At 38.9% G+C, this 22,615-nt stretch overlaps 1 protein-coding gene and 2 non-coding genes across 4 annotated transcripts in view; all 3 read right to left on the bottom strand.

Moving 5' to 3' along the window:
- Positions 1 to 8,647, bottom strand: part of itga10 (integrin, alpha 10) — a 33,562-nt gene extending 24,915 nt beyond the window's left edge. Inside the window, exons 1-4 of one of the 2 annotated variants that reach the window (XM_014987194.2) lie at positions 8,337 to 8,647; positions 7,873 to 8,235; positions 271 to 382; positions 76 to 185 (exon numbers count right to left, since the gene is read on the bottom strand). In XM_014987194.2, the coding sequence (XP_014842680.1) occupies positions 76 to 185; positions 271 to 382; positions 7,873 to 7,924 (274 nt within the window). In that variant the 5' untranslated portion in view covers positions 7,925 to 8,235; positions 8,337 to 8,647. Of the gene's footprint in view, positions 1 to 75; positions 186 to 270; positions 383 to 7,872 lie in introns of both variants that reach the window. The other variant, XM_014987193.2, reaches the window with a different exon arrangement.
- Positions 8,648 to 14,738: 6,091 nt separating this feature from the next.
- Positions 14,739 to 14,811, bottom strand: trnav-uac (transfer RNA valine (anticodon UAC)). Its single transcript has one exon. It is a non-coding gene; the product is annotated as a tRNA-Val (tRNA).
- Positions 14,812 to 14,989: 178 nt separating this feature from the next.
- On the bottom strand, positions 14,990 to 15,062 carry trnai-uau (transfer RNA isoleucine (anticodon UAU)). Its single transcript has one exon. It is a non-coding gene; the product is annotated as a tRNA-Ile (tRNA).
- Between the last annotated feature and the right edge of the window lie 7,553 nt (positions 15,063 to 22,615).

Here is a 22,615-nt window from a genome sequence, read left to right as displayed (position 1 = left end):
AAAACATCTACTCAACATCTGGACATACAGTTTTAGTACTGACATTCAACTTTTACTCTTTTTTTTGTCTCTCACCGAGGTTTACTTTGCTACAGTTTGAGTTTTTCTCCTCCCCCACAACACATTTATAGACGTCTCCTTTCCTGTTGTTGGGCGGCCCATCCCACGGAGCTCCAACCAGCATCCTTCGGCAGAGGCACCCAAATGTTATCACGCCATCATGTAAGTAGTTCTTACTTCACATTCACCTCTGCCAACGCAGATACTTACGATTTCTCTCCTTCTGCTTCATGCTGTAGGACAGAGAAGCCAAACTGGGCGTCCTCCGGGCCGGTGAAGACGCGAGGATGTTTCACGTCTATGTTGAAACACCGACACAACCCTGGAAGAAACAACAGAGATGTTGTTACAGAAATAAAGAGAAGGAAATGTGAAATGCTGTCACGGTGGAGAAGAGGCAGCATCCATTCATCCATCCATTTCAGTAGAGATTTTGCATTAACTTTGCATGCTCTATAAATCTATGCAGTGATGTGCTTTTCTCTCTATTTCCAAATGCAGAAGAAGACGTTGACAAGATAATGGTCTGCGGATCGCCGCACTCCTGAGTGTGTTTGCCAACATGTACTTTGCTTTAAAATAAACCATAGAAATCAGTGGAGAATATGCAAAACCTGGTTGGGGATGTTGTGTAGCATGGAGTTATTCTTTTTTTTAATTATTATTATTTTACAGTGGTTCCTCTGAAAAGAAGGAAAAGATCAAGGGAAAAGGAGATCTTGTGATGAAAAGTGACAGAGGAAAGGGGGATAGGAGAGAGGAGGAGTGAAGCAAAGCAGGGAAGGGTGTGGGTTAGAAAAACCTTGAAGCATAGTAAGCTCCCTGTTTTGACACACAAGCCTGCCCTTCATAGTTGGTAGGAGAGGGGAGAAAGACGCACGGAGGACAGAAAGCAGCAGGATGGGAGGCAGGTCACCGAGCTGCTGAGACGAAATCGAAGCGCACTCATTTAAGTTACACAAGTTCCTGGTTTTCACATGATCAGAAGTTAATCAGGTGGATAGTAAATGAAGGAGTGATACCGAAAACTTGGGAAATTCTTTCTTTTTTTTTTTTTTTCAAAATCCAATGACTCACTCTACCATGTGCTTCTACTAGTCAATTATGTATTTACCTTTTAAAGTAAATACAACTGTATGATCGCAGCAGCGGTTCTAACTTCAAGTTGTGAGCAGAAATTCCTCTGTAGACATTTATAACAGACTGATTAACATCATCAATCATTCTAATATTAGCCAGCCAGTTTTTCTGCAGTTTGCACCTGAATACATCAAGTAATGATTACATGTGGCTCCATCTATCTACTGTCTAACCCTGATCACAACTGAATACAACCAAGGAATGACTGGCCCAGTCAAAGTACAGACCTAAACCCATCTGAGAGTTTGTGGTAAGTATCTCATAGTTAATGTTCACAGCTGCTCTGCAAATGAACCTCCTTGGTTTGAACAGTTTTCCAGAAGAATGAGCGGATGAAGGGAAGGAGAACAGGATTCAGAATGCAAAAAAAGTACAACGCACCTTTCAGATTTCCTTTTGTAAAAGATTTAAAAAGCATTTGAAATTTTCTTTCCACTTTACAATTATGCATCACTTAGAAATTAATGCCAATAAATAAGATAATTACTCAATAGCTTAATGCAAAACAAGTAAATTTTCTTCAAAGTGTTACTCAAATGAATGTATCAGAGTCAACATAAATAGTTACTACCCACATCTTCAAAAACCCCAACAAATATTTCTGGCAGTAATGTGTAATGTGATAAAATAAGGAAGGTTTCAAGCGGTGTGAATATTTTTAGCACGGTCCTATTAATATTTTAGCCATTTTTAACACAAAGCTGAGTAAAACCACTAACATTGCTCAACCTGCTTAACTTTGTGTTTTCTCAACATCACTAAATCATTTAGATATTAAGACATTTCCATGTGGTTTCATGATGAACAACATCATTTTCAGTCAAAAGTAGCGTCATATATAATTAGAAGGAGGCTGTGCAGGGAGTGTGTTTGAAACATCCTGTTCCAGGAAACACACGTGCTCATCTTACTTGCATGTCATTGGACATCGCTGCATTTCTTCCTACACATTTTCTCTTAAATTAAAGTGTTTTGTAGAACATTATCTTTAGCTCAACCTGAAAATAAAACTCTCCTCCGGTCTTGACGGTCGACAATTAGCCAGTTAAAGCTGCGTTAATTGTAGCCCTGAGCGGTAGGACATTAAATGTGTCGGAAAATAAAGAGGCTGTCTAAATACATTTGACCTTGTGTGCAATTTTGCAGCCTCCTGGTTCATCTGCAGAGGCTTCCTCAGTCTCACCCTGTCATTTGAACATGACTGGATCACTGGAGCGGTGTCTGTGCACCAGGTCCGCCTGCACTTTCCCACCAAAACACACATTTACCTCGTCCAGGCCAATCAGAGGGGGATTCCTCTTGGTTTAGTGGGGGGAAACTGGATACGTTCAGCGTTTCTCATCCATCTCTGCTCCTGCTTTTCTCACAGAATTCAGTTTCTTCCACCTACTTTGTACTTGCAGATGTACTTTCTGGTATCCTCATTGAGCGTGAAATTTTCTTCTCTGTCTCGTGTCCAGATTTGCTCACCAGGGGACTCATAGCTAGAAACATATGTATGTTCAGCTAAACAAAAAAAAAAAAAAAAAAAACACAGTTCAAGATGTCACAAAGTCTGTCTGTTTGTTCAGCTCTAAACTTTGAGAAAAACAAAATCTGTGGGGGTTTTACTTTTGTTGCTTTAATGAAGGTAATTTGGACTTATCTTTTGAGTTTTTGGGTAATTTGAGTGCAAAATGTGATCACAGAAAAAGAAAAAAGCACAGGTAAGCTTAAGCTTAGGGTAAGATTCTTGGAAATACTTATGTTTTTAATAACTTTTTAGAATATTTTTGTTAATTTATGTTAGTTTTTTTGGTTGTTCTGGGGTTGCTTTTTATGTCTTCTTGTTGCACTGCTGATGTAAAATTAAGATAGAGTCAGTATGAGATTCACAGCACTACCTCAATAACTAAACAATAATTTAAAACAAATAAGGATAGGATGATGAAATCGGTAAAGTAACTGCATTATTCTTACTGCAGCAAAAGCAATCTGAAATATTCATTAATAAAGTTATAATAATTTAGTATTATAACGTATTTAGTTAAATGCTCTTCGCTTTAAAATCACCCCACATTAATGGGCCTTCATACCCAGAGACTCCATCACTGTTTTTACTTTCTCTATGAGGTAATAATATATTTTTAGGCTATTATGTTTATTGTACAAGGTCATATCACTACATGTATCCTACTCTTCATCGTTCTAGCCTGAACATGCAATTGGAAAAACTTATCCATTCCTCTTCAACTTTACTGCCTATTAAGTTATTAACTCCAACAGATTATTGCAGATTTCTGTAAACGCATTGTGGCCGGCTGTTTAACACACACGCCACCTGACACCTGGAGCTCTGTTGGTTTTCACACTGATACCAAAAGTATTATGTCCTTGCAGAGCCGCTGTCAATCTCCAGCAAACTGTGAAACCATAAGCATGTTCTTAGTGTGTTTTCTCTATCTAAAGGTCGCATTAAGTCACTTCTGAACATGTGTGTTTAACATTTGGCAGCATCTGTGACCAGTTCCCTTACTAGAGACGAATCCCATTTAGCCTTTCCTCTGCTCCCTTTGCAGATCTGAAGACATCACTGCCGAAGACATTCGGCATCAGATAAGATTTATGAATTGTCTGATTGCTCACACATGCCTTATGTACTGTAAGTCCTTCCTTCCATGTGTTCTTTCTGAAAATCCAAGCTTCTTTGAAATGATTTGCTCGGTCGCCATTTGTACTTAACCATATCACCAACATCGCTGTGAAAAACTTCTGGGTTTTATTACGTCGCACAAACCGCTGTTTTAAATTTGGTCTCCACTAACCATTTTTGACGATTTTGTCTTTTGCCTTTCGATTCATTCAGTCACCCATACAAGCTATAAAAAGCTGCTCTCAGTTTTCCACACACTTTTACAACAGGAGCATAAGGACATGCAAGCTTCCTGTGACGTTCTACCCTTGTTCTCGCAGAGCAGCACTGTCGTTTGTCTTGCTCTGTCCTTTCTTCTCTGCATCCATTTACACTGGATGACACCATGCCAGCAGCAGCTTTTTGGCCACTAATTGTCATGACAACTGGTGGCAAACATACATCAACCAAAACCAAGTCCAGATTTCCTGAACCACAAACTCAGCTCTGGGTGCTACTGCTGCTGGATGTGAACAGTTGTCATTGGAAAGAACGGGAACGAACTGAACCCAATGCCACAGTCTTCTTTATTCTACGGTACCGACACAAAGATGCCATTTAAACCATGCCAAATGTTGCTTCCCAAACTTTTTCAGACATGAAAAACATTTGGATGTTTTGGCTGCTAACAAGTAACTGAAATATGTCATGCACCCAGTTAGCGACACGTGACATAAAATCAGAGAATAAACATGCTAATGCGAGCTTCACTACACAGCAAACTGCTCCAGATAAACAAAATCTCTAATCAGAGGAAGAAATTATCTCATATAAGACGGGAAAGAACGTAAACCATCTTACAAAGTCTTCTCCCAAACTCTTCTTGGGACAAAATATTTGTCGCTGCTGGGAAAGACTGAGGTTGCAGCGTTGTGAAAGTCTTTGGGTGGGCTGAGATATTCGGATCAGGACAACCGTACCAGAACTTGTTCTTGTGATGTCGGTCTCACACATTTGACATTTTCTTGTGTCTGCTTTCCACCTTGTGAATCATACCGTCATGATCAAGAACAAGAACTGGGCCAAAATTAGATAAAAGCAGTCAAAGTCCAAACAACAACAAGCACTGTGAAAAACCTTCATAAATCCTGCAGAACAAAATGACCAAAACACTTCATAGGATTACAAGGAAACCTGGCCTGGCTCATTGCAGGAGGCACAGCTGGTTAAAACATTTGCATAATTCTGTACAAGACTCCCAATCCCCGTTTTCCACTTAGTTATCCTGCAACCCTAGCTTAGAAAACACCCTGCAGTGACGTGTCTTCGCGAGCGTCTCAGCTCTCTTCACCTGACTCATTATGTTTTCCCGTCCTCCACCTCTCTTCACCAGATTTTCTCTCCATTATGTTGATCGTGTTTTATTCCCATCTCTGTCACATTCTCCTGGGGAGCCGGGGGTGGATGATGAGTGGGGAGCGGGAATGAAAGTCAGCAAAATAACAAGCAGATAGCAGGAGAAGCACACACACACGCACACACGCACACACACACACACACACACACACACACACACACACCTGTGTTTGACATCTCAGTAAAGCATAACAGACATGGGAGTCCTGCTGTCCACATCAGGGGCAGCTCTGCTAAAACCATTAACATTACACACATACTCAGTCACCTACATGCTCCAGAATGACATAAAGAGGCAGGAACTCCATCATTGCAGCTACACAAGCTACTGTAGACGGCGAATCAAATGTTCAAAGCGATAAAAACGCTTTGGCTTGTTCATGCTGGATTAAAACGGCTAACGTGGCTAAATGAGATAAGCTCAATTTGACTACTGGTGTTTTTCTTAAAATATGTAATTCTTTCTGCAATCTTTTTTGGGGGGGTATTTCCAGGCCCACAGCACCCAGCTATAATTACTCAACGGCTTCCTGCAAATGCCAACGTTTTAATCTTACAGGTTAACGTCACAACACGCTCAGCACTTGCCGCATCCAGAGGATTAGCTCTTTGCAAAGTTAACAAAAACAAAAGAAAAATCAGCCTGTTGATCTTACTCTGCTTCGTGGAAGCGTGGCGCAATACAGCAGCTCACCCACCACTTATCAGAACCACAATCGCACACTTCTCGAGGCAGACAACAATGGGCTTTTTCTTCGCGTTCTTTCTGCTGAGCAGGATCACTTCAATGAGGTGTGCTAGACTGCCCCGCTGCAGCAATCGCGAGCAGCGGAGGGCGGCTGACGTTCACGCTTCATGGTGAAAACGAACACGCCACAAGACCCTCATTACAGGAACTTCAGGCTTCACGTCTCAGAGATGGGAGCTGCTGATATGACCGGAGAGGCCGTGTCTCGCGGCCTCTCCGCGTTAGTTGTAAGAGGAGATGAAACTGCAACATTTTTGGACAAACATAAATCCTTGCAGCGATAATGTCTCGAATCTAGTCCTTCGGGGGCCGGTGTCCTGCAACTTTTAGATGTTTCAACACACCTGAATCAAATAATCAGGTAATTAGCAGGACTGTGGAGAACCTGACTGCATCCTGAGGAAGTGATTCAGCCATTTGATGCAGTGTTGGACCAAGGACACATCTCAAAGTTGCAGGGCGAAATAAACTATATCCCAAAGATTAAACTCTGAACCAGAAACAATTTGATGGCTGGCGTTCGCTTCCTTGCATGTTTGATCTATCGGACACATGGAGTGTGTCCAGGTGTTTTTCTGCACATGCCTGCTCTCTTCCATGATTAACCATGTGAGGAATGTCTGCTTTGTGGTTCACTGGCACAGAAAAGAAAGATCAGAGGCTCTCTGGGAGGCATGTGTGACACTGATATTGGCACGGGTTGTCTGTTAATGACCATCAGTACGGTCAGCCTCTTATCTTTTCTTTACGAACTTCAGTTCCAGATGTTATGAAGCACTGAGCATAAATTGATTTGGTGACCCATTTCAGCCATCATAGAGCCACCAACAACTCTTTAAATGATTCACGATTGTTGCATTTTTCGTTAAACATGATGAATTTTGTTGCCTTCAAGTAATTTGTAGCTGTTCTTCAAAAAGCAGCAAAGTGTCTTAGAAAGTCACTGTTATTTCTCTGACTTGTTCATGTGGTAGTGGAGGCTCATGTTCAGGCTTTTGACACAGACACAGCAGAGTCACAAATGAGGTTCCACATTTTATTGTCTGTGACTGCAGACAATAATAGAGATTCCTAATGGAATCCACCAGAGATCAGAGGAAGTTTAGCTGTAGCTGCTGCTGGGTGTTGATGTGTCAGACACTGAGTGACACTGAGTGTCTGACACATCAACACCCAGCAGCTGAGCTTCCTCTGATAGGGGTACTGCAAGTAAGCTTTCGTTTACATGCAGTACCCCGCGGACCACCAGTCCGGGAACCACAGTTTGAGAAAGACTGAGCTAAAGGTTATGAAGCTGATCTGACTTTGGACTTGAGTGGAGACTTCCTGCTGGACTTCCAGCAGCTCTGATTTTGTGCCTCTCCTCTCTTCCTCTAGAACCTGTGACCTTTACATCCAGATGGGATCCAAATGTATTAAAGCTGAAAAGAGGAGGTTTTGGACCACTGAGCAAATGGACGCTCCTTTTCCTCCTCAGTAAAACTCTTCTTGCATCAGCTCTGATTCAGGAGTGAAATTTAATTTGTACCCCAAAAGATGTGTGGTGGCTTATAGAGTCTGACTCCCACTCCAGTCCAGACGTAACATCTGTCCTAAAATTCTCAAAACGACTTTTTCCTTCCACTCAACTTTCAATTTATATTATTCTCTAATAGTCAACACCTTCATCATTTACATTTTGCAATTTACCCACCTGGAGGTTAATAAATATATCACTATGTGACATGTTTCTTTGAATAAATTACTGAAATATATATTGAAATGATGATACCCTAATTTACTAAAAGGCACTGGCAGCTTAAATAAATCATCATTTGGTCATCCTCAAGAAAATTCTTTAGAAATATAAAAATCGTAATTATGTGCATGTCACAAAACCCCAGAGAGAAACTCCTACCTTTCAGAAGGAGAATAAACTCCAGGCACAACAGGTATTTGCGCAGCTCCATTTATAAGCCCCGAATGAAAGCAGTCCCTTTAGTACGGTTTTTCTTTTTTCTACTTCTTCCTCCTCTTTTTCCTCTTCTGTTTACAAAGCGGTCTCCCCCGGGCTGCTGCAGCGCTTCTGTATCCACCACATAGTCAGCTTTCTCTTTCCACTGGAGATGCGTCAAATCCACTCACAAAGTTCTGCATGTTAGCGCCAAATTTCGACTCAGGTTCATTTGCGGACTAATTATCGGGTTGTTAAAGATAGAAATACAATGAAGATATTCTTGTTTGCGATTTTGTTTTTGTCTTAGTTGTTAATATTTCAAGTCTGGAGGAAAAAAAAAAGAGAAAGAAATAAAGATTGAGCGAGTGCACCTGTCCCGTCCGACTAAAGTTCAGAGTCAGTGAGCCTTAACAAATGTGCAACACCTTCAACGATCAATCAGCGGCGGTGAGCGTCATCCCTCCGGACCCCGCAGCGCGTCTTTGAAGACCAAACTGTTCCAGCTCAAACTTGGAGCAGAACCGACGCGTCTGCTTCTCCCGATGACTTCCTATCCATGATCCACTCTCGCTGTTCAATCCCGCGGGGCCGGAGTCCGCATGAATGTGTTGTCTTTCGGGTTTCTCTGCTGGAAATGAAAGAGCGCATTTATTCTCACACCTCCCGTCGCTCCATCCGTCCACATACATCCACTCCTCTCTGAGCGCCTGGTTCTGGTTCCTACTGACAAACTTTCAGCCTCCACACACACACACACACGCACACACACACACACACACACATCTCTCTCTCTCTCTCCCTCTTTCCCACTCACTGTTTTCGAGAGCTCAGCTTATTCCTCTGACTAATTGGTTCCGTTTGTTTTGGTTTTATTATTAAAGGCATGACATTTGCCCAAAATCAAGTTCCTGCCCATATAAAGTTTATAGAGGCTTGATAGTGAAAAACACATTATATTTTACCAACTCAAAGAAAGTTCTATTCCGTTCCGTGTTGTCTTACAGAAATAAAAATAATAATAAAAGGAACTTTTATTAATTATTATTATTATTATTATTGTTATTATTATTATTCTGACTTGAAAGCAACATTTTATGATCAGCAGAAATATATGAATGTTGTTACCTCTAGCAGTCCATTTCCTGCTGAAAAATGACAACAAACTAGATTCATTCTTGTCGCTTTTATAAAAATAAATACAAACTGGATATGTGGCTTTGTGGCCGTGAGCGATGACCACCACAGGAGCATGAGCGCATACATTTGGGGCACCCACTCCAATAGTCTGATATACATAATATTGTATATTAGTGCATTTGCTTGGACTATAGAGTCAAATAAATGATTTCCTGGAAGATTTCAGTGTTAATGGTTTCATATGCAGTCATAATGAAATGAGCTATTTTGATTTCCATCTGCCTTTAATACATGGTCTTATCTTATAGTTTAAAAGCCAGGAAAGGACGCTGGCCCTCCAGGTCTGAACTGTGACAACCATAGTCACCATAGCATCTGGCCACTTGCTTTCTAAAACTCAAGATGTTCTGCTTGCATAAGCTTGGCCATTTTTGTTTGCTTTGATCACTCTCTTGGTGGCAGCCTTTAGCAGATAGGTCTGTTTTTATTACATTTGTATTTTGGTTCCAGATTGATCCAAAGGATGAATCTGACAGTGTTTCCTTGTTGGCATTCTGCCCCGCATGTCCAGATGTGTTTTTTTTTCTTTCTTCTTTATCACACCTGATTCACATGATTGCATTTCAGTAGAAACCTGTTAATTAGCCATGAATTAAAATCAGGTGTGCTGAAGAAGGGAAACACCTAAAACTTGCAGGGCAGCAGTATGCCTCTGGGGACCAGGGTTGGGAAACGCTGCAGCCACAGCTTTCAAAACCCAGAGCCAGAAGAGCACAGCTGGTCAAAGTTGACCTTTTGGTTGAAGTGACAGCTTGATAAAGTTTTCCTCATCAGCTGAGCTGAGAGAGAGGAGTAAGAGAGAAGCTGAATGGTTCTGAGAAAGTGGTGAGACAACAGCCAGTTTCAGGCCACATAAGTCATCTTATGTTACTGTGGCATTTTCCAAGATGACAGATCAAAGGTGGCCCACTTTGAGTTCATTCCTCCTTTTTCTGGCAAACATTTCCCCTCAGAGCCACAGCTTAACTCGAGGCTCCATTTAAATCCAGATGTGTTTAAAAACTTCTAACACATGATGGATATTTAATTCTCAAGGAAATGATAAACATTTATTATAGGCTATTTATGTGACAAAGTGTCCTGACATTTCTGACGGCTCCCGTGAGTATTGTATCCTGTTGTTTTGCTCCTCCTGGAGAGTGTATCTCCTTCTATGTTACAGCGCCATCTGCAGGGTAAGAAAATGCATTGAATAGTTAAAAAAAAAACGTGAAGTTAAGATGTGCACACAGAATGTATTTCCCCCTGAATGTAAATTTCTTTACAGTATTGATTATTAAACTTGAAGTTTTATGTTGATTTAAAAAAAAAAAGCATTATAAACCTTTCATGAAATTTAACTGTTATGGATTCATATACGAATGTAACTCCTTCAGTTTTCTCTTTTCAGAAATAAAGCGTCCTTTAAATAAAATTACGGATTTTATGAAGCGTCTGCATCACATATTTTAATCGGCTGACCATCCTGCCTAACATGGTTGAGTCTGCAAAAATAATTTTCCTTAAGAAGTCATGAATGATGGAACTGTAAAAGTCTTAAAAGTCTTTTCTAATGTGGCCCATGCAACTTGAAGGTTTGTCAGCGTGCATGAAACGTTTAAACAGCAGAGGGCAGTGTTGCGCCGTTTACTAACTGCTATTGAAAAGGTTTGAAGCAGTTTCTGTCCTTTATTACAGTGATATTGGTTTCCTTTAAATTGTCAAGTCTTTGGTTTTATATAAAGAATAAATTCTGTTTAAGTTTGTACAAACCACTGTCATGGGTTGTCAATAGGATGTGTTGCTGTGATGGAAACGCATATTGACGCACTTTAAATCATCTAAATAAAAACTAAATGCAGTTGGGTTTTATTCATATTTCTTCAGATGTTTTTTTGGTAATCAAATTGTTTTACATGTTGCCATCAGCTGAATGTGCTTCACATGTGCTTATTTTCTGCTGCAACACACAGTTCTTTTGAATATTGATGGAATAGTTATTGATCTGTTCATTTTAATTACATACATTCAGTTTTTACCTTGTAGTTTCTCACAATATTGTTTTGTGTATATAATATATATTACATATAATTGTTCTTTTAAAGGTGTTTTATAGTTGGGTTCAAAATCTGAACAAAAATGTTGTAGTTGGGTGAGACATTTTTGGAAAAGCTCATTAAGTGTTAAAGGTTAAAAAAAGGACTTTCTCAAAACGAAGAGATAACAAGCGAATCTCCTCTATAAAACATTTCAGCTCATAACCACTTGATGGCGCTGCGTTGTAACTGATGTATCTAATAATCCAGGAGTAAGAAGCATGACTTCTTTACTAGCCTGCTGGGATGTTCCCTTGTTGAAGATTTCAAAGATCATCCAAAGCTAATTAATCTTCTGCATGTTGGTGCAGCGACTCATGATGATCAGCTGATCTTGGATTCACGAAATGTTGAATTTGTTCTTTCACATTCAGACAATTATTAATAAATGGGCTCTTTTCTTCTCTCCCTATCTTGCCATCGAACCTTAGACTCGTGTGGATGGATGTCCGCCAGCAGCCGGACGGAGAGTGCGACGGGGTCCGCAGGAGCAGACTAATGAAGTGACAGCAACATTAAATTTATGAGTCCAGCAGGAGAAAAGATGACAATTATTGGGAAACTGACCTCTGTCTCACCACCATCCCTCCAACGTTAAGTGTTTAATCGACATTGCTTTCCATCAGCATCCTTGTCGGTTTTGCCTTTGTCTTCTTCGTGTGTCTACTTCCTTGCTCTATTCCTGCTCCTTTTCATAGTATTTAGTTTTTTTTCCCCAAAATAAAGACTTAAATCATCAAGTGGCACAAAAAGGGTTTTATTTTTTCAGGGACACACCTTTGCATTTTTGGCACAAAGTGACTGTTGCTCTGCATGCTGAGGTGTTCACACGCAACCAAAAACACTCACTGTAAACACACACTGGTAGATCTCTGCAGCAAGGTGCAACCCTGGTAAGAGTGCACATACACACACACTCACACGCGCACACACGCACACTCTTTGTGTAACAGCACAACAAGGACCCCTTTAAGGTTGGGTATGAAATGAGCTTTTGCAGAGTTGCACTAATGTAATAGAACAGCTTGCATCAGTTCAGACTTGATAACCTTAACAGCTTTTAAAAACCATAACGAGGTTAAATATTAAGATGAAATTGGGTATTATGATTCTAGTGTAAAATGTCTGCTGAATGTACTTGTATTAGTTTACATATCTGTAGTATATTTTACTGGTAAGCATCAAATCAGCATGAAGCATAAATTATATACTTGTAAATGTGTCAGGGGATGTAGTAAAGGAGTGTGTCTTATTGTATCTGTTCAGAAGAGCAGCTGTGATGTGTGGGTATGTAAGGTGTAAGAAGAAAAACCTGTTTTCCTTTTTTTTTCCATGAAGTGATCCTGAGCTGTCAGTCACACAGGAGAGTTTTTACAGGAACTATGCCAGCATTTAACGCCTCTCAGTGTTATAATTATTTGTTTTCTCAACAGTCCACTTAACCTGTTTTTCTTTTCCCATGAGGGTTTATGAACTTTCTTGAGAAAATACAAGCTCTTGTTTTTGCCAGTCTCTGTGCAGCAGCTTAGGAAATTTGCATGTACTCACATGCTTTACAGTCAGTTATGTGTGCAGTCATTTAGGTGTTAGCTCTGTGGGATTCTTCCTCCTACTCTCATTCCCCCAACCTCAGACCTCTGCAACCAGTCAAGTGACACCAGAACGCAGCATGGCTTGGTCTGTCAAAGGCACAAAGTTCAGATTGTGTAAAGTGGGGTTTTTCAGACTAGGTATGAGTTATAATCATCTTACCTGCATCAGACAGAATCAGGGATAAAGTTTCTTGGAGAACTCAAACAGATGGTGCATCTAAATACTATTTAATAAATAAAGACTTTATTGCATAATTTTATTTACTTTCTCTTTGGGATCCACTATTTGGATTTGAATTCCCTCAACTCTATATAATCAGTTTTTCCTTCCCGAACAAAGTGTTCCTGGACCTGTGGTTGGTTCTGGGGTATTTCTGCGTATGAGTTCTGTCACAGCAACTCGTACTGATTCTGATTCTGCTGGAGGTTTCTTCCACTGTCAGATGCTTAGTCAGGATGAGGGATTTCTGTACGGCTCAGAGCAATCAGCTGTGCTTCCTTGGTTGGAAAATCTTTACTCATTGGTTACATGGTTATTTAAATGTAATTGCATTGTTGTTGGGAGTAACTGTGCAAGTAACTTAATCTTTAAGATTTGGTTGAATGTGTATAAATCTGATTAATTTGATGCTATATTCCAATAAACAGGATATGACTTGGACATGGCCTAAACATTTCTTCTTTTTTATTAACCTAAGCCACATTTGCCTCGGATAGTTTAGCACACAGAAGACAGTTTATGATGGAACAAGCTCCACTGAGGTTTATGAAGTATTCCCAGTCTGCATAGCTTAAAACTTAATCTGAACAGACAAAACTGTTAAAACTGTTCTGTTCTTTTTCTTTTATTATATTAACATACAGAACAAGAATGCTAAGCTACATTTAAAAGTGGTGGCAGCTTGATGGGATTTTTCTTTTTTTTATTCATAAACTTGGTGCAGCCAAGTCTTTTAAGACTTTTTCAGTTTTTCAGTGTTTCCTATGGCAGCCTTTGTTCTTCAGTGTTTTAAAAGCTGAATCTTACTTTTTGGGGAAGATGGTGTAGACCAGGGGTGTCAAACTCAATTTCATCGAGGGCCACTTCAGCATATTGGCCACCCTCAACGGGCCACATTGACGGTACAGATCAGGAGTGCATCCCTGCTAAAACACCCCAGACAAAAGGTTGACTTCCCTCATTCAGGTCTGTAGAGGCTTATAATGAGTCAATGGTCCAGGTGTGTTAGAGAAGGAATCCATCTAAAGTTGCAGATGGTAGCTCTGGAAAACTAGACTTGGGCACCTCTAGCATAAATGTATAAAAATACAATGTTAAAAATACATTAAACACCACCTCATATTGTTAAATAACTGATTTTATGTATTGCAGTTTTAAATATTACATTTGAGTTTTCATGAATGTAAAATTACTGCTCAGTTTAAAAATTACAATATTTAAATCAGTGTTTAAAGGTAAGCAAACAAATAATAAAAACAAGTCACATGGGCAGACATTATAGAATTTACGCAAAGATTTAGTCTCAGAGGCAACTGAAATCAATTAATTAATTAATTTTAAAAATCCTTTCTGAATATCATCTCATGGTCTCTGAACTAAATGCGTCTTTCTGACCGGGAGCTGACAGCGTGTTGAAGAGTTATGGACTGGACGCTTTGGAGCGTCTGGTTAGGAAGCGCATTACAAACCTTTGGTTGAAATGTAGTTTGTAGTCAATTCGTGCTCAAAACCTATTTTAAGTCAATCATTGGCCTATAAAATGCTCGGGGGCCACATGTGGCCGGCAGGCCTTAAGTTTGACACATGTGCATTACGCCATAGAACTGCCAATTGGTAATTGAAGTAAAGGAGCTTCGATTTCAAAGAAGCCGACATTGAAGTCGATTGGCTAATGAACCATCACAAAAGACGAAGGCTCTTGTTGTCTCACTGCACCCCAAGAGATGCATAACCTACAAAAACTGTTTCTGTCTGGTTTTGAACCAGAGACCTTTTGCATGTAAAGCAAACGTGATAACCACTACACTACAGGAACTGAACTTCTTTGCTTTGTTTCAGTTTGAGGTTCCAAAGTTGATGATGTGAGATGCAACGCATGAAAAATTCAACTGAGGTTTGCACTCAGATGCCTGGATTCTGAGTACAGACCATGACACCACAGAACCCTTGTTGACCTTTAGTAAACACCTGTGATGAATAGAACATGCAAAATCTGTTTCTGTCTGGTTTTGAACCAGAGACCTTTTGCACATAAAGCAAACATGATAACCACTACACTACAGAAACTCTTGCTCTTTGGAGTGTTCCTGGTAGATGATCCACATTTTGTTAGAGACTAATGTCAACGATTGGCATGGAACAATGTCAAATACTTAAACCACAGATCCTCTCAGAGAGCACAGTAACTTGGTGAACAAACTGTCAGACTTATAAGTGTGCCCATTTCACATTACAGTCCATAAACTAAGCCTGGGATCAAAAAAATGTATTAAAGATGTCATTAGCAGAGACAAATGGTTCTACAGAGAATTGGTTAAATAGCTAAAAAATAAAATCAATAATTACAAATAAAAGATGGTTCAAAAATAAAATTAAGACGTTAAATAAAAAAATATCTCTGAAATACAATCACTTGAAAATTAAAAATGGTTCAAAAATAATATCAACACTTCAAAATACAAAATCTCTGGAAAATAAAATATTATGTATGTTGTTTTGAAAAACATTGCAATATAAGCACTTTTATCAAATCTCCATTGTGGTCAGATCATGTAAGTTCTTCTTAAATCCATGGAAACTCAACAGTTTGCAAGGTAGGTGAGTTAGCTCAGCAGGTTAGAGCACCATGCTGGTAATGCTGAGGTCATCGGTTCAAACCCCATATGGGGCAATTCATGTGTAAGGTCTTTCAGACAATCAACACTTTACAATTAAAAAAAATGGTTCAAAAATAAAATCAACACTTCAAAATTAAAAAATGGTTCAAAAATAAAATCAACACTTCTAAATAAATAAGGTTTCAAAAATAACATCAACACTTTACAATTAAAAAAATGGTTCAAAAATAAAATCAACACTTCAAAATTAAAAAATGGTTCAAAAATAAAATCAACACTTCTAAATAAATAAGGTTTCAAAAATAACATCAACACTTTACAATTAAAAAAATGGTTCAAAAATAAAATCAACACTTCAAAATTAAAAAATGGTTCAAAAATAAAATCAACACTTCTAAATAAATAAGGTTTCAAAAATAACATCAACACTTTACAATTAAAAAAATGGTTCAAAAATAAAATCAACACTTCAAAATTAAAAAATGGTTCAAAAATAAAATCAACACTTCTAAATAAATAAGGTTTCAAAAATAACATCAACACTTTACAATTAAAAAAATGGTTCAAAAATAAAATCAACACTTCAAAATTAAAAAATGGTTCAAAAATAAAATCAACACTTTACAATTTAAAAAATGGTTTAAAAATAAAATCAACACTTCAAAATTAAAAAATGGTTCAAAAATAAAATCAACACTTCTAAATAAATAAGGTTTCAAAAATAACATCAACACTTTACAATTAAAAAAATGGTTCAAAAATAAAATCAACACTTTACAATTAAAAAAAGGTTTAAAAATAAAATCAACACTTTAAAATAAAAAATGGTTCAAAAATAAAATCACTTTACAATAAAAAAATGGTTCAAAAATAAAATCAACAGTTCAAAATGTATAATGGTAACTGTTTCTGTCTGTTCAGTCCATAAACTAAGCCTGGGATCAAAAAATGTATTGAAGATGTCATTAGCAGAGACAGAGGCTTGGCTAAAAAATAAAATCAATACTTACAAATAAAAAATGGTTAGGAAGCGCATCACAAACCTTTGGTTGAAATGGCGTGTTAAATTCAAGTCTCCATTACAGACCAGAGAAAACTAAAGAGAATGCAACTTTGTGTTAATCCATTTGAGGAGCCGGTAGTTTATCTTCAGGAAATAAATGACGATGCAAAAGTTAATTAGCATGTAACATGCGCAGTCCGCAGCTCAACCACTGCGGACGTGGCTCCGCTGCTGCGAAGACTTAGAAACCGCTGGGAGTAACTCATCCAGCGGATTTAACAAATGGAGCCTTCTTGGTGCACGTTACCCAGGAGAGCGGCGTTCTGGAGGAGCTGCAGACGTAACATCTGTCCGTTTCGGAGAAGCGAAACCACGCTAAATAAATAAATAAATAATCCTGGTAAAAGCGCACACCGGACCGCGCAGGGTAAAACACTCACAGAGTTCAGTTGATCTGTTTGGATCAGACAGATCCAACTGACTGATGAATTAGCGCAGATTTTTCTGCAGATGGGAACCAAGAGGAAGTGCGTTCAGACCCCAGCGGGTGAAGTGATGCTAATTTAAGTGAAGTCGCTTAATTTAATTTATTAAAAGTTATTGGGGTGGTTTTTGTCACTACGAGAAAAATGTAGATGCATTTATCTGCTTAATTTGTGATGGGATCTGGATTCACGGTGAATATTAACTAAACCGCATTTATGCGACTAAATAGTCGATGTTAATATGATTGTAATTTCACAGATAAAATAGTACAGGACCAATTTTTTTATGTAGTCGGTCAAGATAACGTCTAGCGCGACCTGCCCCCCTGACACCAACTCACACACATTTTCATTCACAGTCTTACTTGCAAATCGATGTTTCTTTTCCTGGACGTTTTGATGCTTGTCGATGTCTCAGTTTTATTCGCTGGGAAAATCAATAAGCAGCTTGAGGTGACTCTGCTGCTCTCTAGTGGCGAGAAGCCGTAATGTTAGCTGGTAACAATCGGAATGCATTGTGGGAGATGTAGTTTGTAGTCAATTCGTGCTCAAAACCTATTGTAAGTCAATGTTGGCCTATAAAATGCTGCGGGGGCCACATAAAATGACACGGCGCCTTGAGTTTGACACATGTGGTGTAGACCAAAACCTCTGTGCATGCTTAAACAGCAATGAAAATGCTTCAGGTTTGAGTTGCCTTGCACACGGAAATTAGCTCTTAAATTGAGCCTCTTTGGAGTAACTGGGGTATTTCTTCATTTTATTTTTCTAAATCACTCAAACCGATTTGCATGATACTGATCATCACACCCAAAGATGTACTTGATGTACTAATTAGAAATATATTGAGCTGCATGAAAATATTAGGAATGTCATAATTAATTCATAAATTTTTTTACCAAAGCTGTGGTGGTGCAGGACTTATTTACTGCCTAAAAATTATGCAATGCAAGAAACAAGCGCATAAAATGTGAGTCTTCATCAAGATATCTAAGCTGAATGACACTGAGGCTCAGTTTGTTTGCTATGGCTCTAGTTATTTTTAGTATAAAGGCTTCATGATGCAAACTGAATCCTTTTTAAAATCCTGTGGCTCCATGAACCATGTCCTAACAATCAGTTCCTTTGTTAGCAGCTAACTAGTCTTTACAGATAAGAATCAATAATACTCTTAAAGTAAAAGAAAGATATGGAAAACTTTTTGGCAGAGCTCAGGTTTTGTGTTTAGGTTGCTCAAAGCACATTGTGTAATTCCTAAAAAGCCATTTATCAGCAGTAGCTGGTATGGAGTTGAGATGTAGGGCATGCCAAGACTCATGCTCATTGAATTGATAATGAGTTAAAACAAAGCCTCTGTTTAAATGTAGAAAACCTTCAGGAAGACTCTTTACTCACTGGAGTGGTCCTTCATGTCCCCAAATGAACAGGGAGCGCTTAAAGAAAAAGATTTCCAAGCTAAATTCCTGCTGTGAAGCACCACAGTGGATTCATCAAACGTCGGGCTTTCATTTCATTGCACATGAAGAGCATAATTATTTGCCCTTATTAAAACAACATTCCATGAATTTCACCTTAGCTGGCAGACAAATGGGCAAAAAGACTCTTGGCTGCAATGAAAAGCTTTTATAATTTGCAATCCTTGCCACAGGGGAGCTAACAAAGTGTTCACAAGCTGTTGCATGTCTTGCTTCAAATGCCAAATGATGGAAATTGAAGCAAGTGTTTTTACCTAATAATCTTAAATAATAAATTAATTTATTCACATGTTTTTTTCTCTTCCTGACAACCTTTTTATCTCATTCAGCACCATAAAATTCCCAAATAAAGCTACGTCTTTTTTGGTTGCTTGTCAGTTTTTGCCCTCTTTAGATTTTCAAGATTTTTTAATTATTTATTGACTTCCTTTATCCAAAGTGTGTTTTTGTGGTTCGTGGCAGAGATTTTTGCACGAAGTCGTTTCCAAAACCAAGAAAATGAGATAGTTTTTCCACACGTAACAAACAACAAAATCCAATTTATAGACTACGTAAATATATTTCACACCATTTTGCTCGCTGTGAAGAAATTGTTGAACCTGATTTTATGAATAAATGTCAGATTTCTGTCAACGTCACAGATTCTAGCGAGTAAATGATGAACAAGTTTGACCTTTTGACCTCATGGTCAGGCTGAATGTGAGCTTGAAATCAATTAACAAACCAGTTTTTAGGAGACACTTTCCTCAAGCAGTGGTACAGGAAGAAGCTGCATCAGTCAGAAAGACAGGGATTTTCATCTGGGACAATCCTTCATCACATGCATCCGAGTTTTGTCCTGCTGGACAAAAAGTTGATCAACAACAGATCAAGAAACCGTCCATGAATGGACTGTTGATCACTGTTATTGAAAAGAAGCCAGGCTAAGTTATTCACAGATTTTATTATTATTATTATTTTTATTTTTTTTTATGTCAGAAACTTTCATTGGGAACTTTGGAGTTGTTTGCAATTCTTATTTGAACAAATGAATATAAAAAAGTCAGATTAGAAAATGTGTTTCTCATTTAGTAATTCTGCACAACGAAAGGTGCCAAATAATTGTCCACATATATTCTGTTTAGAAAGCAAAAACCTCACTTTTACTTTCTCAATCAATCTTACTTGAGGTTTATTACGATTTTGTATGAACTGAGAGCACCGTACTTCGTGAGCAAGAAAAATAATCCTTGTTCAATAGTTGTGCACAAAGTGTTGTTCTCGTGTTTCTTCTGACTGGAAGTAACATGAAAGTTTGGCTGCGGTCCAGCCGGAGTCCTGACCCGAGTCTGACGGAGCGTCTGTGGAGGGAGCTAAAGTAACCAGCTCTTACCTTGAAGGGAAAGTGCTGAATCTAATCAAACGCCCAAGAAACAATAATGTGCCAGATGTTCCTTGAAAGCAAAATGTAAAGAAGTTAATGGTAGTTTGACTATCTAAGCTCGATGAATTACCCGTTCACTCTCCCTTTTCAGCTTCGCCCATGCTTTCTCTCCGTCTTTCCCTCAATCCTTCTGACTTCAAACACCACCCTCCAGCTCTGCTGCTGTCCTCCGCTTGCCCAGAGTTTAATGTTCAGAGTCTGTAATCAGATTTGTTATTACCTCTTAACTTTTACAAAGAGCTCATTCAATCGGCTCGGCCTGTAAACTGAGGGTTGGCTGTCTGCGCAGGAGAAGAGGGATGTGTGTGTGCTTCTGCCGAACTGCTGATATCAGTTTGGAGATTCCCCACAGAAGAGCTCACAAAGGCGACATGTCTGAATGAAACTTAGCCTCCTTTGTGCCTGATTGAGAGATTTATCTTTCATTACAGGCAGTAGACTTTAAAGGAAGCAATAACTCACCCCTCTTTTTGGCTACAAATTAATTTCTCTTTTGCGCTCATCTCTGTTCCACTTTTATTTTACTTTCCACTTGTGAAACGTTTCTTTGCGCAGATGTTAAAGCGATGGAACGAACTCTGGGAAACAAGGTGCCCAGCCTCGTCATTTCCAGATATCTTTTCAAGACCTTTTCTGCATGCCTTCCACACTCTCTCATGTCTTTCCTGTGGCCCATTAGACAGTAAAAAAAATGGAAACTCTGAGAATACTGTGGCCCCAATAAAATTTTAATTGTTGCATCTAAATGCAAGCTTGCAAGTTTCAGATGGACCAGAACAACATTAGTAATGGCTTTCCTGTCTTTGAAGTGTGAGTAACGGCACAAATTTTTTAAATGTGTTGAACTTGTTGAACTTTTTCTCATTCTGTCACATTACAACCACAGCAGTAATGCATTTTACTGGGATTTTAAGAGACTTTTGAAAAACTCTGAATCAACAGCCGTATGCGATGGATTCACTCAAATAAAAAACACAAGGCAACAAAAAAAAAAAGTAGAGTTTATTTAGTTTTTCCACCATTGGTTTTAATGGAAGGCAGCCATGTTGGTTTAGGAGTTAGGGTTGGTTTTTAGCAACCAACAGAATACCTCTAACCTAAACTGTATATGTATAACCACAATAATAAAAGTCCAAAGTGTGTTTTACAAACAAAGATGGTGTTACTTGAATTACTTGGGTGTTGCTTGTATTTAAAAAGAGTCACTTTTAGGTTTAGATTGACAAATATTGATGTGTTAGTCAAAGCCCAGACCTTAATCTAATCACAAATATGTAAAAAAAACTTGAAACTGTTATTCTGTAAATAAAAAAATGAGCAAAAACTCTTCAAACACATACCCAAAAAAGCTTGTGACTACAGTGAAACACGATTCTTTACTCTCTTAAATCGGGGGGATGAATACATATGCACTTCACTTTTTGTTTATTTTTATTTGTGGAAATAATTAGCTCTAATTTGTGTTTGTGCATCATGTCCGTAACATGAGAAAGATGTTAAAAGGGAATTTAATATTGTAATTATACTATTGCATGACACGTATAATCTGCACATGCCTTTATCAAGGCGCTGTGTGATGTTGCCATCATCTTGTACAAACAGATGTTTTACAAGAAGCCAAAGGGTTTCCTGGGTGGTCTGATTGTCTCCGCCGTTGGAGACTGGCGTGCTTTCCATCTGCCGGTGTTGTGTTTCCGTTCGAGCGGTTGTGTGCGTATTTGTGAATGAATTCCCTCCACGAGAGACAGTGCGCCGTTTGAAGGTTTGCCCAACCTATAAAAGGCACGACTGTGAGGACGTGGTGGGAATGCGCCGCCTCTCCATCCATCAATCTTTCTCCTCCTCCTCCTCCTCCGAGGAGGCCTCTCATTTCTTTACAATCCAAGCCAGAATTCACTTGACCCTTAACCCGATAGTCGCTTCAAACAGATCGCAAATCACTTGCCTTGACTTTTGTGACACACACTCAGGAAAAGTCAAGTATGCAGAAAGGCACACACATCTCGGCCTCCTCTCCGCTCATAAGTCATTGGACACAGAGCGGCGTGAGTCAGCCTGTGGCCCCCGGGCACCTAAACTAACCTGCTCTACCACAAACATCCCATGTATTAGTGTTGGGTTCCTTAGATATCCTGAAGTTACCTTGTTAGACATGCTGAAACGGTGTTGAATTTCCACTTAACATTGAGGAATGAAGTGCGCCATTCATTTTTGACTTTAGGGAAATCTAATATGAATCTTTCAAAGATGTTTTCTGCTTCTCATTACTCTTTTGGAATAAATCCTTGTGTCTTTGAGGTGTTTCTGCAGCTTTTTTTTGTTTTGTTGTTCTTGAGGCAGTTTGGCTGCATGCCTTTGGGGTGAGACACAATGAGCTCCGTACAGTGTAATTTTATTTATTTTTTTTAAGTCGTTCATGTGAACGTGTGAGTTTTCTTTCACATGGGGCCTTGTTGAGGCTGGGCGTTTTGAAGTGGGCCAGACAGCTGTCTTTTACTGCCCCAGGGGGTAATAAACAGCGAGGGAGGGGTAGTTATTTACCTCTTTTATTAGAGCAGGAGGTAGACTTTATTGGGGTCACACTGTAACACAAAGCTGCAGGGCAAGATGAGATAC

This window comes from Poecilia mexicana, unplaced genomic scaffold, assembly GCF_051168715.1.
Source record: "Poecilia mexicana isolate PSO_F unplaced genomic scaffold, ASM5116871v1 scaffold_16, whole genome shotgun sequence".
Classification (NCBI taxonomy): Eukaryota; Metazoa; Chordata; class Actinopteri; order Cyprinodontiformes; family Poeciliidae; genus Poecilia; species Poecilia mexicana.
The sequence above is the reverse complement of the archived record's forward strand: the minus strand, read 5'-3'. Positions and strand labels throughout refer to the sequence as shown.